The sequence below is a fragment of the Actinia tenebrosa genome, unplaced genomic scaffold (assembly GCF_029948245.1).
Source record: "Actinia tenebrosa isolate PJP-AT-01 unplaced genomic scaffold, QUT_ActTen_1.0 PGA_scaffold6__47_contigs__length_16458017, whole genome shotgun sequence".
NCBI lineage: Eukaryota > Metazoa > Cnidaria > Anthozoa > Actiniaria > Actiniidae > Actinia > Actinia tenebrosa.
This window is the reverse complement of record NW_028292583.1, coordinates 2,601,434-2,613,975: the sequence shown is the minus strand read 5'-3', so window position 1 is coordinate 2,613,975 and position 12,542 is coordinate 2,601,434. Positions and strand designations below refer to the sequence as shown.

At 36.8% G+C, this 12,542-nt stretch overlaps 1 protein-coding gene across 2 annotated transcripts; it reads left to right on the top strand.

Moving 5' to 3' along the window:
- The first annotated feature begins 405 nt into the window (after window positions 1–405).
- LOC116295710 (putative ammonium transporter 3) lies at window positions 406–8,624 on the top strand. Of its 2 annotated transcripts, none has more exons than XM_031703628.2 (8): window positions 406–485; window positions 1,503–1,607; window positions 2,806–3,024; window positions 3,227–3,605; window positions 5,982–6,177; window positions 6,275–6,334; window positions 6,604–6,680; window positions 7,743–8,624. In XM_031703628.2, the coding sequence occupies exons 3-8, from the start codon at window positions 2,806–2,808 to the stop codon at window positions 8,417–8,419; spliced, it is 1,608 nt and encodes a 535-aa protein (XP_031559488.1). In that variant the 5' UTR covers window positions 406–485; window positions 1,503–1,607; the 3' UTR covers window positions 8,420–8,624. The 2 variants fall into 2 exon arrangements, with proteins under 2 accessions (XP_031559488.1, XP_031559480.1); XM_031703620.2 differs by lacking the exon at window positions 406–485 and adding an exon at window positions 1,188–1,311.
- The last annotated feature ends 3,918 nt before the right edge of the window (window positions 8,625–12,542 follow it).

Genomic DNA, 12,542 nt, shown 5'->3' with positions numbered 1-12,542 from the left:
TTTTCTCCGATTATGATTTCTATCCTTATAATAAGTAAACTAGGTAAACTGGGGTAAACAAGATAAACTTCCACCACCACCTTCCATTCGGTTCTCTCAATATTCAAACGAACCAAATCAGACTGAATCTCTATCAGGGAAGTTTAAAACGCCCCTGATAGAGATTCAGTCAGATTTGGTTCATTTGACGTTGCATCTCAGTCTTTGCTATTGAAAACTGATGTCATGTATTTGCATGTACTCTTTTTGAGCACATACATTCTTTTCTGAATCAATAAAAGAAACAATAATGAAAGTGAAATAGACGAAAATATAAAATGATGCTTTTTAGTCCGGATATAAACACTTGAATACCTTACAGACTCCATTTAGTATTTACACTTGTTTTGCCAACCTCGACTCGTAAGTTAAGGCCTTGCATGGGGTATGAATAGAGGAGGTTATGTTTAATCTCACTGTGTTAACCACGCTTTAGGATCCTTAAGGTATGAAAATGTAGTCAGGAAAATTTCGAAAAAAAGTGAAATGTCCAACTTGATGTGTTTTAATTACTTTAACTGGTGATATTTCTCTCTATTAACTCTGGATCCCTAGTGATTCTTTGACTCATACATAGAAATTAACTCTCTTGATATCAAATGTGATCAGCCATCAGTTAAATATTTATTTTACTCCATACAGCTAGGCAGGCTAAAAGATTAAGGCGGTAATTTATTCAAAACACCAAATGCCGGCTTTTTTGAAAGAAAGGTTTCACCTTAAAATCATCAGCGTGCTCTAAAAAAATACATGGTTTTATAAATATTGAAAATGATTTTTTTTTTTGGTGGGTTGATATTTAAAAATAATAAGTTTGTTATCGATAAAAAATAGCGAAAACAGGATGTGTTACTCATGCTTAGAGTCTTAAAATGGTAACAACGAAATCTGAAAAAATTAAGAATGTGTGTGTGTGTGTAAGTATATAGCGGAAATAATTTTAAATAAATAATAAATTAGGGAGCGAAGAGTGCCAGGTTGAGAAGAATTTTTCGTTTGTGATTTTGGAGATTAAGTCCTGATAAAAAGGAGTTCTATTTGGACTTTTGTAGGTTGGGAAAACCCCATGTTTTCTCTTTGGCGCGCGCTTTTCTCGCAGCAGGTGCAACGCGCCGTCCGTTAAAACTGTCTGTTTTATTGGAGTTCCAAGCTGAATACTAATGAGGTAAAATAGTTCACTTTCGATCGATTCATCTAGAAAAAACGTCATTAAGTGAGGGGGAGTGAGGAACTAACAACGGAGAAAGAGAAAAAAAGAAAAAAAGCTCAACCGTGGGTATAGTTTTGGGAAATTCACTTACACTTAGTGAATAAAGCGCCTCGTTTGGATATGCAGAACCTCATTTATTTATACTTTCATGGTTCTTAGCACGTTTCGTTCATTTGACAGGAGCATATTAGTATGACTATACCAACGTCAAATGGTCGAATAAATAATTTTTTTGGTGATTGTTCATTTGTAGTCGAACCTACTGACTCTATAACAAGAGCCTAAGAGTGGTCGCTTTGGAATCAAAGTAGGCATCATTTACGAAGCGATTGAAGGAAATTATTTCACACTCTTAAAGGTATTTCAAGTTATTCTCGTATTTCTTATAAAAATTGATGTATTAGTTTGAAGTTGTCGGTGTTAGACCGACTAGATATTGAGAATGCTAGTTGAGTTAGGGAGACATTTACCCAGGCCGCACAATATCAAATTATTCACTTATAATATTTGAGTAAAAGAACATTTTATAAAGACGGGCGTCCCCCTCCCTTAAAAAAATCCCTAAAACGACAACAACGACGAAGAACAAAAACCAAGAAAATCAAAAGTAAAGGTTTAAAAAATCCATTATATTTTTCCCATGTCTTCTGCTACCGTATGATAACATCTTACCACTATTCCTTATTGTTTTTGTACCAGTGAGTTTTCCCTGCTAGCAGAATCTCCCTCGTTGGCGATTCTTTGCAGAAAATCCTTTTGAGACTCTGCTAGCAAGGAACAGTGAGTTTTGAATTCAAAATATGAGCTAAATATTTGTGAAGCGAATAATTAACTCGAACAGGAAAGAACTTGAAAAAGAAACTTACGCTAATGCACCTTTGACGAAGAGTATTGTCATTATTGTGGTGGAAAACTACTGAATAATCACTCGGGGGGGAAAACACTTAAAATAGCATTCAGAGCTATCGACCTATGTCAGAGGGAATCGCTTGCCATCTCAAGATGAGCAACCGTTAAGAATATCCTTAAAATCATGTTTTTATATCAAGGTCAGTACAACATGATTCAATTAAATCTGGTTCATATAAATACGACTGATATTATGATTACGATTTTTATTATCAAATTATAGAATAAATCTTCAACGACTGAAGATAAAAGCTGATCAGTAAAAAATATATATAGCAAGAGTTACTCGGTGGAGTCTATTATAAATCTAGTAGAGCATTATGTGCCGTGATCTCGCATCGACAAATCAATTTGAAAATTAATTTTAAATCAGTTTTCTTTTTACTGCTGAATACGTCACTTACTGAGCACTAACTAGTCCCCTTGTATTAGGCGAACTTTTATCCTATCTTAGTGAGTAGCTGAAGGCGAATCTTTCCAATTTCCATTTCAAGTGTTTGTTATGTTGCTAGCTAGGCAGATGTTTATTTGCTAGCGATGGCTAGTATATACAGAAACATTAGTTGAATTCCCAACAGACCGACCAAGTTTATTAATATTTGAATAATTAGAATATCAAAACAATTTTTTTTCCTTTTTCCTTCAAGATGTCTGTTTGTCCGCCAAATATCTCTTCCAGTCTGCTTTGCCGCATAAATATCACCACTACATCTGGTCCAGTAACGCTAACTACAGAAAAGCACAGACTACATGAAGTAGCGGGCTGGGATGATGCTACTTGGGTGCTTTCTAGTGCCTTCATCATATTTACCATGCAGTCTGGTTTTGGTCTCTTGGAGTCAGGAATGGTGTCCAGGAAAAATGAGGTGAAGAAATTTGTTGTTAATAGAGTCCTTGCCATATCGCTGTCTTTTTTCCTTTTTTAGTACTGTTTTGTCGTTGTTGTTGTTGTTATTGTTCTTCTCAGTCTTCTTCATTTTTTCTTTTTCTGGGTAAACGTAAATCCAGCTTATAAAAGAGAATACAGCGATACGTGCAGAATCTAGATAAGTTTTCTTTGATTTTTAGGTTAACATAATGGTTAAGAACGTCGTAGATGTAATCTTTGGTGGATTTTCCTTCTGGGCATTTGGTTATGGATTGGCTTTCGGTGATTCTGCAGCAAGCAATCCTTTCTGCGGAGCTGGACGATTCTTTACAAACGCCGACGAAGCAGAAATGGGCTCCGTTTTCTCAAAGTTTTTCTTTCAGTTATCGTTTGCCACCACAGCAATAACTATAGTGTCTGGTGCGATGGCAGAGAGGACTAAACTTGAGTCGTATTGCGTTTTTTCGTTTCTTGGAATGCTTATCTATAGTTTTCCGGCCCACTGGTTGTGGTCAAAAGGAGGATGGCTGGCACAGCTTGGCGCTGTTGACATTGCGGGAAGCGGCGTTGTACATGTTGGTAAGAATTGTTTATCTGTTGAATTATATCTATATGAGTTCTTCATCTGTGTCCTCAAACTCCTAGGCGTTGCAAGATAGTTTTATAGTTGCTCTTCACTGTGGAATAGCCTTCCGCAATCAGTAAGAGAGGCAAAAACTATCTCACAATTTAAGAAAAACATTGAAAATGTGTTTTCTTAATGTAAAGACTCCCACGGCCTACATGTAAAGCAGTATATAAAGCATGTATATTATATATCTGTATTTAGTTAGCATTTATATTATAGATTTTTAGCTGTAATTGACTGATGTATTTTACCGTAGTTAAATAAAGATTCAGATTCAGATAGTTTTCATGAACGAAGAAATGAAATTACCACACGCTATAAGTGAATTTTGTCGCATAGAAAATCTTTGACCTTTGGAACTACATGATACTTGAACTGCTTCAGTTGCCTTTTTTTACTAATTCCAGCAAATGCTAAAACTAAGACTTAATGCTAAGACTATAGTCATAATTTAAACTAGTGAATTCTCACTTTCTTAATACTACTGTCTTATACGCATTATGTGTATTAGCCTTTAAAAAACTAGTTTCTTTGTTACAACCTCCTCAGTTTGGCTAAAACTGCTAAGACTTTAAGTCAGATTCGGCGTTAACTAAAACAACCTGAAGTTATCATTAGATTTGAGATTTGGATCTGTTATTTTTATCTCTGATTTTGATTTGCTTTTTGTTTTTTATATTTTGAATTGATAATTACTTCGTACAGTGTACAATAATAATTAACGATTAACTTGGAGAGTTTAATTTGATCATAAACAGCTAAATACGGCATTGATTGATTAGTTGATTGTGTTCATGACATGCCTAGCTAACCCCCAATCTTTTCAAAGATTTCAGTGGTGGAAATGATTCCCCCCCCCCCCCCCCCCCCCCCGAGCAGCTTAATCTATAGCTTTATCCAAAACGAATTATCAAAAACACCTTCTTCAGTTATTTTACACTATAATCAGATTTTGTTGTTTTTGCCAGCTGCCAGCCTGAAAACAAAAATAATATGATTCCCTGACAAAATATATATATCATGACATAAGGGAATATTAAGTAAGTTACTTCATATTCTCCTGATCATGATTACATTTGTCCGTTGTTTTTCTCAGTAAATTCTTGGCTAGAAAATTTTATTTGACTTTTTCTCAGGTTTTTCTTTCTTTCTCTCTTTTTTTTCTCTCTTCGCGCCAAATCTACCAACGGGTTTTTCCGTCGGTGAATAAATTATATCAAACAGCCAATAGGTTGCTATCAATAGATGTCACTTCCGGTAATAGCTCTTTTTTGATGGCTTGTAGAATCCTGGAGGTTGTTTTGATCTCTTGTTTTCTGGTTTGATGTCGTGAAAATAGTCAAATACAATAGTTTGAGGACTTATTTTGATATGTTTTGACGTAGCATCCGCTAGTTGCCCCCCAGTCAACCGCTTGTTTGCCCCCCAGTCAACTCCAAAAAGTCACGTGATTGATAGTAAGCAATGGCGACATTTTTGGCGGGAAACGGAAATGAATCCGCTGCAAGGGAAACATGTATATTCGCGCGTCAAATTCTTCTTCCATATGAGCAAGGGAGAGGAAAAGAATGGACAACTTGTAGTACTGAAGCCTAAACGGCGTAGTGTAACACTACCGTCTGTTATCTATAACTACGCGTTGTGATTGGAAGATAAATGGTATTTTAGCGTTGATGTCGTAATGTGTACTTACTGTGATAAATAAATTTTCATTTTGCGTCACACACTGTTCTGCATTTCATTTTCTAAGCACACAACTCTTGACTCATATGCTTATCTTTATGGACTGAGAAAAACCCGATGAAAAACCCTCGTGTATAAGGATCGTGAGTGAACAGCATATCAAACAAACTCGTAGGACCCGTTGAACTCACACGATGAAAGAATTATGGTCGTAGAAGGGGGAATTAGTCAAACTCAGAGAAACTGCGAAATTCGTATTTTTTAGAACTTAGAAAAGCAATAATAGCCACCAAATACGCTTGAAAACCAGACATATCAGATCGATCAACTCAGCTACAGGATAAAATTTAGTCCAAATTATGAACAAGCTTATAAACAAGCTAGCCGTGACGGCCGTCATAGTGAAATAACAATACTCCCATTTCGAGCGAACCTTTGCTCAACCTTAGTCTCAATGGCGGTGTACAAATGTGTTTATTTCTTTCAACGAAACAACACGAGTGGATTCAAATTCCACGGGTTTTGGGTGAAAAGCTGATATACTTTTATATCGAGGCTAAGGCTGATTAAGAGAGAACTCGAAACTGAAATCATATTCAGTTCCGTGCGTTTACTAAACCCTTCTGTATGTTTTTGATTACTAGTGGGAGGTGTGACAGGCCTTGTAGCAACAATTCTCCTCAAGCCACGTCTGGGTCGTTTCAGTAGCAACAAGCCCCAGATGATGGGATCTCCTGTTACAGCTATTCTTGGTCTTTTCGTGTTGTGGTGGGGATGGCTTGGCTTCAACTGTGGTAGTACGTTTGGTATTACTGGTGGCAAATGGCAGCTAGCAGCAAGGTAACACTTTATACGCGAATAAAAGTCCTTTTGGAAACTTTTTCACTGAGTTGATTTCATTTTCACTAAACCTACTATTTGCACGTTGCTTGTACAGATCTGCAGTAAACACCCTGAACTCGTCCATTGGTGGTGGTATTTTTGCCTTCTTTTACAGGTAAATAAATTTGCCACTTGTCGATCCGAGAAATTATGGATTTCCCAGAGGTGTTATTTCCTGAATATTTAATGAGTTGCAAGCAGTCATTAACAATGGATGCTAATGGGAATTTTTTTGTTAAATGGCACCAACACTTCTTCGAGAGGCTGCGATGACGTAACGTGCAATCGAAGAATATACGTAATATAGCTATATATAGCTATATAGCTATATATTTACCATGATTTTGGTCTGTTGACTGAAAGATTTTCCCTCTTATATTATAGTTATATTTACTACAACAGAAAAGTAGATGTTTGTCATTTGATAGTAGGAATACTGGGAGGCCTCGTCTCAGTTACTGGTAAGTCTAACAAAATGCTTTTCTCGTAACAAACTTTCGTTACAGTTCGGAATGGCCGGCCGAAGCCGTTTACCGCCTTTACTCTATATTTCTATTTACCTTCAGTTTTGTCGTGCACATAGCACATCGATCTCAAACGTTGCGTGGCTTAACAGAGATAAAAAAAATTGATTAAGGTAGTTTGCGACCCTTGATACTGCACATCCATTTCACTTCTTGCTTTTGATTGTATTTCAGTTGTATTTAAATGTTTTTGAATTTTCTTACTATTATTATGAAAATTTGAAACCTCTTCCATAGTTGAACCAAAGATTTCATGGATTTAGCTCTAACTCGTTGTGTAAAAACGATTTTTCCCCAAACACTCTAACTTCTTATTGCCAGTTTATCAGCGTGGTGACCCCCTGTTTTTAGTTTACTTTTGAGGTCGTAAGTATCTTTGAAAAATTATTGAAATCTGAGTTTTGCAAATTTTCTCGATTCTGATTGGCTATATAGCATTTTTTTCTCACATCAGCTGGATTCTTTTTGATGGGTAAATGTAGCATGTTTTTACATATTGCATATACCATCGACACTCCAAAGGGATACATTTGCTTCCATCTTGTGATCATGTTTATGGCATATCGGATATATCTGATGTGGAAGCTTGTTTTCATAGAAGTTATTTGTTTGTGTTCAACGTCGAAAAGACTAAAAAAAATTGGGGGGGGGGGGGGGAGTGTGTTCATTCTTTTGCGGTATTGAATATGCAAAAAATCTCCCCTGTCTAATCCGAATCCCCCATTTTTTAACTTAATTTTTCACTTTCACATACGAAGTTGTTTTTGTAGACAAACAAAAACCACCTTAACCACCTTAAGTTCGGAATCTTGCAATTAAAAAATAATCCGAACTCGTATAGCTTGAAGAATTTAGTTGATGCGCCCCCTCTAATCCTCCGAGTGGCCACGACGACTGAGCCACTGAAAGTCTTATTCGCTAAGAGTTTAATCTAGAGTTACAGCGTTTTTTGAATTACAAATATAGAGAAATCTTTTTTATCTTCATTAATTAACACAGGTATCTGCCCACTTGCTCGTCCATGGGAGAGCCTTGTTATTGGGGCATTTGGTGGAAGCTGCGCATGCTTGGGACGCAAACTTATGTTGTGGCTTAAAATCGATGATCCAACAGGATGCATCGCGGTGCATACTCTATCTGGCATCTGGGGCATGATTGCAGTAGGCCTGTTCACGGAGGTTGATCGTCTCGAGAAGTTTTCCAAGATAAAGGGTGTTTTTAAGGGAGGTAATGGTTATTTACTTGGCATACAGTTATTAGCCGTGGTGTCCCTTGCTGTATGGAGTGCTATTACTTCAGGTATCATCTTACTGGGTATAAAAGTGATCATCGGACTCAGGGTGACAGAAGAAGAGGAAAAGCTTGGTGCTGATCGAGTGGAGCACGAGATGGATTATAACAAAACTGAAAACAGCAAACAAGCGAGTGCACTTCGAGGTCTAAACATGTTCCTGAGAAAAATTGAACCAGAAAAAAGCCCCAAGGTCACCTCAATGGATCCCACACCACGTGGGCGGCGAAATCGAGCGTTTGCAATTAGAATAAACGAGGAAAAAAATGAAGAATCGGTAGTTGAAAGTATCGGAAGGGAAAGAGAGCTTACTTCGTCTGTTTCGAACATGAATTGGTCAGTGTCTGAACGCGTGGGTGAAACAAAACTGGAAAATGGTTGCTGATTGAGAGACGACAATTACGTACTCATAAAAGACAGAGGGTTTTTTTTATCTTGGAAGTAAACTTGCCTTTAGTCTGATCGGATCATGGGATTTTTTCCCGCTAATGACGTCACCTAATGATTTAGTCCCGTTTATAGCCGTTACATTCAAGACCGCTGACCACGCTCCAAGTTACACAGTTAGTCACTGTTACTCTGATTCTGAAATTCTCTTTTTTTTTTTTAGGGGGGGGGGGGGGAGGGGGGGGGGAGGGGGGGCGTTAAGCATAAATCTTTATAAAGTCCAGTTTAGAGGACGAAGTTTGATCGCTTCGAAATTTGACGTTTGACTCAAACGTCGCATTCAATTCTAACGCTCGCAATAAACTCAACGTGAGCACGCGTTGACAAAAGCCAAGGCAGCTCAAGCCCTAGCAAGTTTTTTTAAAATCATAACCGCTGTACTATATTAAGCTTCAGGCTTTTATGCATTGAATTTGATAGGATTTAACTTGAGAAAAGTTGAATATTTGAATCAAAGTCGATCTTTGATCGTTTCGTGCGACTGGCTCAGAGTAATTTCGATCTTTTTGAAAAGCTAATCAAACCAAACAAAAGGGCGCGTAAAAGAAAAGTTGCTTGATCTGCTATAAACTCGGGCACATTTAATGAACAAAACTAACAAACCCGCAAAAATAAATGTTTGAGTACATTGGCTTGTCTCACTGCGATGGAGCGTGACTCAAGTAGGAAGCGGCACCGACTTCTATACACGATTTATTTAGAACTCTCGCTAACCAAACAAAACAAACTGTTCTTGTAAATGAAGTGCAAACCCCACTAAACGATGTACTTAGCAATTAATTTGCGCCCCACTTTGTAAACAAAAATATTGGATGTTCATTATGTGGGTTCAAGAGCCACTGGAGTCCTTCCTTAACGATTAGCCATCATGTAAACACCGTTGTGAATAACAACATAAGCGAAAAGAAAATTGTAGCAAAAATCCATGGGGTAAGACCGAATGGCGAGTTGAATATTCAAGTTTTTATTTTGACATTAGCTGCAAATATATTCTTCGTACAAATGAATTATCATGTTTAATACAAGTGATAAAAGATTTCCCTCGGGGGCTGCTCGATTTGAAAAGCTTTGATATTTGGATAAGCTAGGTTTTTGTTCGAGGAGCTAGATATCAGACATCAGGATTTTTTGTTTGGACTCAAGAGTTTTGTTGACGGAAGACACTTCTTGAAACGTGGTTACAGAAGCCTATCAGTACTGGCTGCTTTTTGATTCGTGCTTTACAAATTATACGACTTGTGTTGGCTTAAGTATGTTGTTTCTAACAAATGATCTCGCAATTTCCATCGGAAGGAACTCAAGTGAGTAAAAGGAGCGTTTAAGGACACTACAATTTGCATGTATGGTGTGAAGACACCTTGTTGCTAGCCACTGCGTATCGACTATGACAAAGACACGAATTACAGATAGTTCAAGATTTTTTTCGTCTGAAAAAGCCTTTCTCACAGACCAATTTAAGAGCAATATAAAGCCCAACTTCTACGGAAAAATGAAGAGTCAAGATGAAGACAAACATAGTAAGGTTTGCTTTGCGGAAAGGCTTGAGACGGTACATGAGATTCCGTACCAACACATCTTCTCCAAAGCTGACTTTCACAATCTCAGTCTACCAGTTATACCTGTACATAAATATGTACCTTTGGTTGTCTGTGATCCGTTTGCAAAGCCAGTCAAAAAGAAAAATATTGACAACTTGTTCATTGAAGATCCGTTCAAACTGCCGCTTATCAATTCTGATGGAATGGGCTTAGGATTCGGCCAAAAATCACATGGAAAAAGTCGTTTTAACATGAACAAAAACCAGGCAAAAACGCCAGCCGTCCAAACGAACGTCAATAAAGGAGAAAAAGGAGAGAAAGGCATGTCTAATACAGTGCACTTTCGATACAGTGACTTTATTCTCAGAAAAATGGATGCTGTTTCGTATGACAAGGGTTGACAAAAGGACGACTGAATTAACTCTGATTGTGGCTGGACAATCATTAAATGAAAAAAGCCTAGATGTTGGAGGTAAAGAATATCAGTATAAAGACCGATGTGTATTATAAAATAAGCCAAGTGGCTACGAAACATGGCAGAACATCGCGGAATATAATTCCTACCTATTAAAAGTTGTAAATATTGCAACACAGATTATTACAAGCCAAACTGAAGTGAGATTTGATTATTATTTGAATGTTTTGAGTGTTTATTTGAGTATTATTTAGAACATATTATGCTTTTGATGCGGCCAATCCTTAAGTCATTCTTACAATTGTACGTCAGTTCCGTGCATTAATTTTTCATTTTTCACCATTATTGCATGGTTTTACATGTACAACTATTTCAAAAAAGGCTGTCTTTTAGAATATTGCACATAAATAATGTATATTATAATGTTAGAGATTAGACAAAATAAACCAAAATTATCCCTTAAAAAATTCGGTGTAAAAAGCGATCATTAGGAATCGAATCGATCCCACACTCTTTCCAACGAGGCTCATAGCTCATTTCGTAGAGCTAGTTGGTAGAGTTGAGTTCGAGTCTCTCTCAGCCCGGATTTACACTTTTCAATTCCGACGGGGATTATTAACTGGTCTCAATATTATTTAAATTGATAAAAGTTATGAGAATGATTTCAATTTAGAGTTGAGTTCGAGTCTCACTCAGCCCGGATTTACACTTTTCAATTCCGACGGGGATTATTAACTGGTCTCAATATTATTTAAATTGATAAAAGTTATGAGAATGATTTCAATTTAGAGAACACTTGGCTACATTTGGCTCTAAAACAATAGAAGGTATTCATAACTGGGGCTGTAGCCTACCATGTTCGATATGCATGTCATGGCTAATTCTAGTAACCTAAAAAACGCAAAAAGGGAGTAAGAGATGTACTGTTGTAAATTATATGATTACGTTACTGAGTTCATCGTGAACTAACTGGCCTTCTATTTATACTAAGACTGTCGAAAATATTGCAGTTAGATATGACAAATCATTTGGCGTTCTATATTCTATAACAAAAATGGACTCAGTGAAGATAAACCTTTTTCTTAACAATACATGTACATGAAGTTCCATGCTATTACAGCTTCGTCCGTCAACAAATGTATTTGAAACTGAGACTTTTAAAAAAAGGTCTTACTAACTATAGTTGTACAATATTGCAAGCATCGAGGAGTACTGAACACATTTTTTAATGAATTAGTTATCAAAAAACAGTTGTAGTCACTGGATAACTGGATGACACTGGGCAAGTCCAGTTTGCCCTACGATGCTGTTTAGCCATGCATTTCTGAGTTCGTGTGTGCCTTAAATTCTTTATCTTTATCCCATGGAAAACTGTTGTAAATAAATAAATTGATACTGAAGGTCGTGAAATAAGTTAACTTCAGGATGCAAGAGGCTCGCTCGCTTACCTGTCGGTAACAAAAACTACGACCGAGAAGCACTGTGGCGGTGACCCTATGTAACCTAGTAAGTCGTAGTTTTCACTAAAACACCGACCTATGGAATCAGTCTATAACCCAGTGAACCCAGCTTAGAATATAATTTTAACAGGGATTTATAATGGTCCAAAAGTTGTAATATGTAAATAAGGATTGAGGACTGAGGTTAAGGAATTAAGTGGTCTGAGTTTCAAAAATTATGTATCTATAAATTTTTCATTATTTTAAATTATTTTTTAAAGAAATAGTATTTATTATTTTGTATTGACTTTCAAGACATATCACAGGGAGCCCAATTCAAATACAAGTGTATTCCGACTGTGAACACAGGGTTCAACATAGCGACATTTTATAGGCAAAAGCCGTGTTTTTGCTTAAATATTTTTCCAGTTCTTGGCCTCAAATACCAAAACTCAACGAAGTATATTTATCCTTTCTGTATTCTTTTTCCCGTCTTACATCTTACACAGCTTTTACCTGAATTGGGCTCCGTGTGGGGATATTATTGTTAAAAGTACATAATTTTGTTATTATATTTTTATGGGTTTATGTTTTTCATTTCAAGCGAATATATATATATAGCACAATAAATAACTTGGGACTTCCACTGTGGATGGAGCTGGTACTCCC

Bases quoted from the DNA above. Each gene is read 5' to 3' on its own strand.
- LOC116295710 (XM_031703628.2), top strand. From the start codon at position 2,806: ATGTCTGTTTGTCCGCCAAATATCTCTTCCAGTCTGCTTTGCCGCATA. The intron at 3,025-3,226 runs GTGAAGAAATTT...TTTGATTTTTAG, and splicing joins TGGTGTCCAGGAAAAATGAG to GTTAACATAATGGTTAAGAA. The intron at 6,335-6,603 runs GTAAATAAATTT...CTTATATTATAG, and splicing joins ATTTTTGCCTTCTTTTACAG to TTATATTTACTACAACAGAA.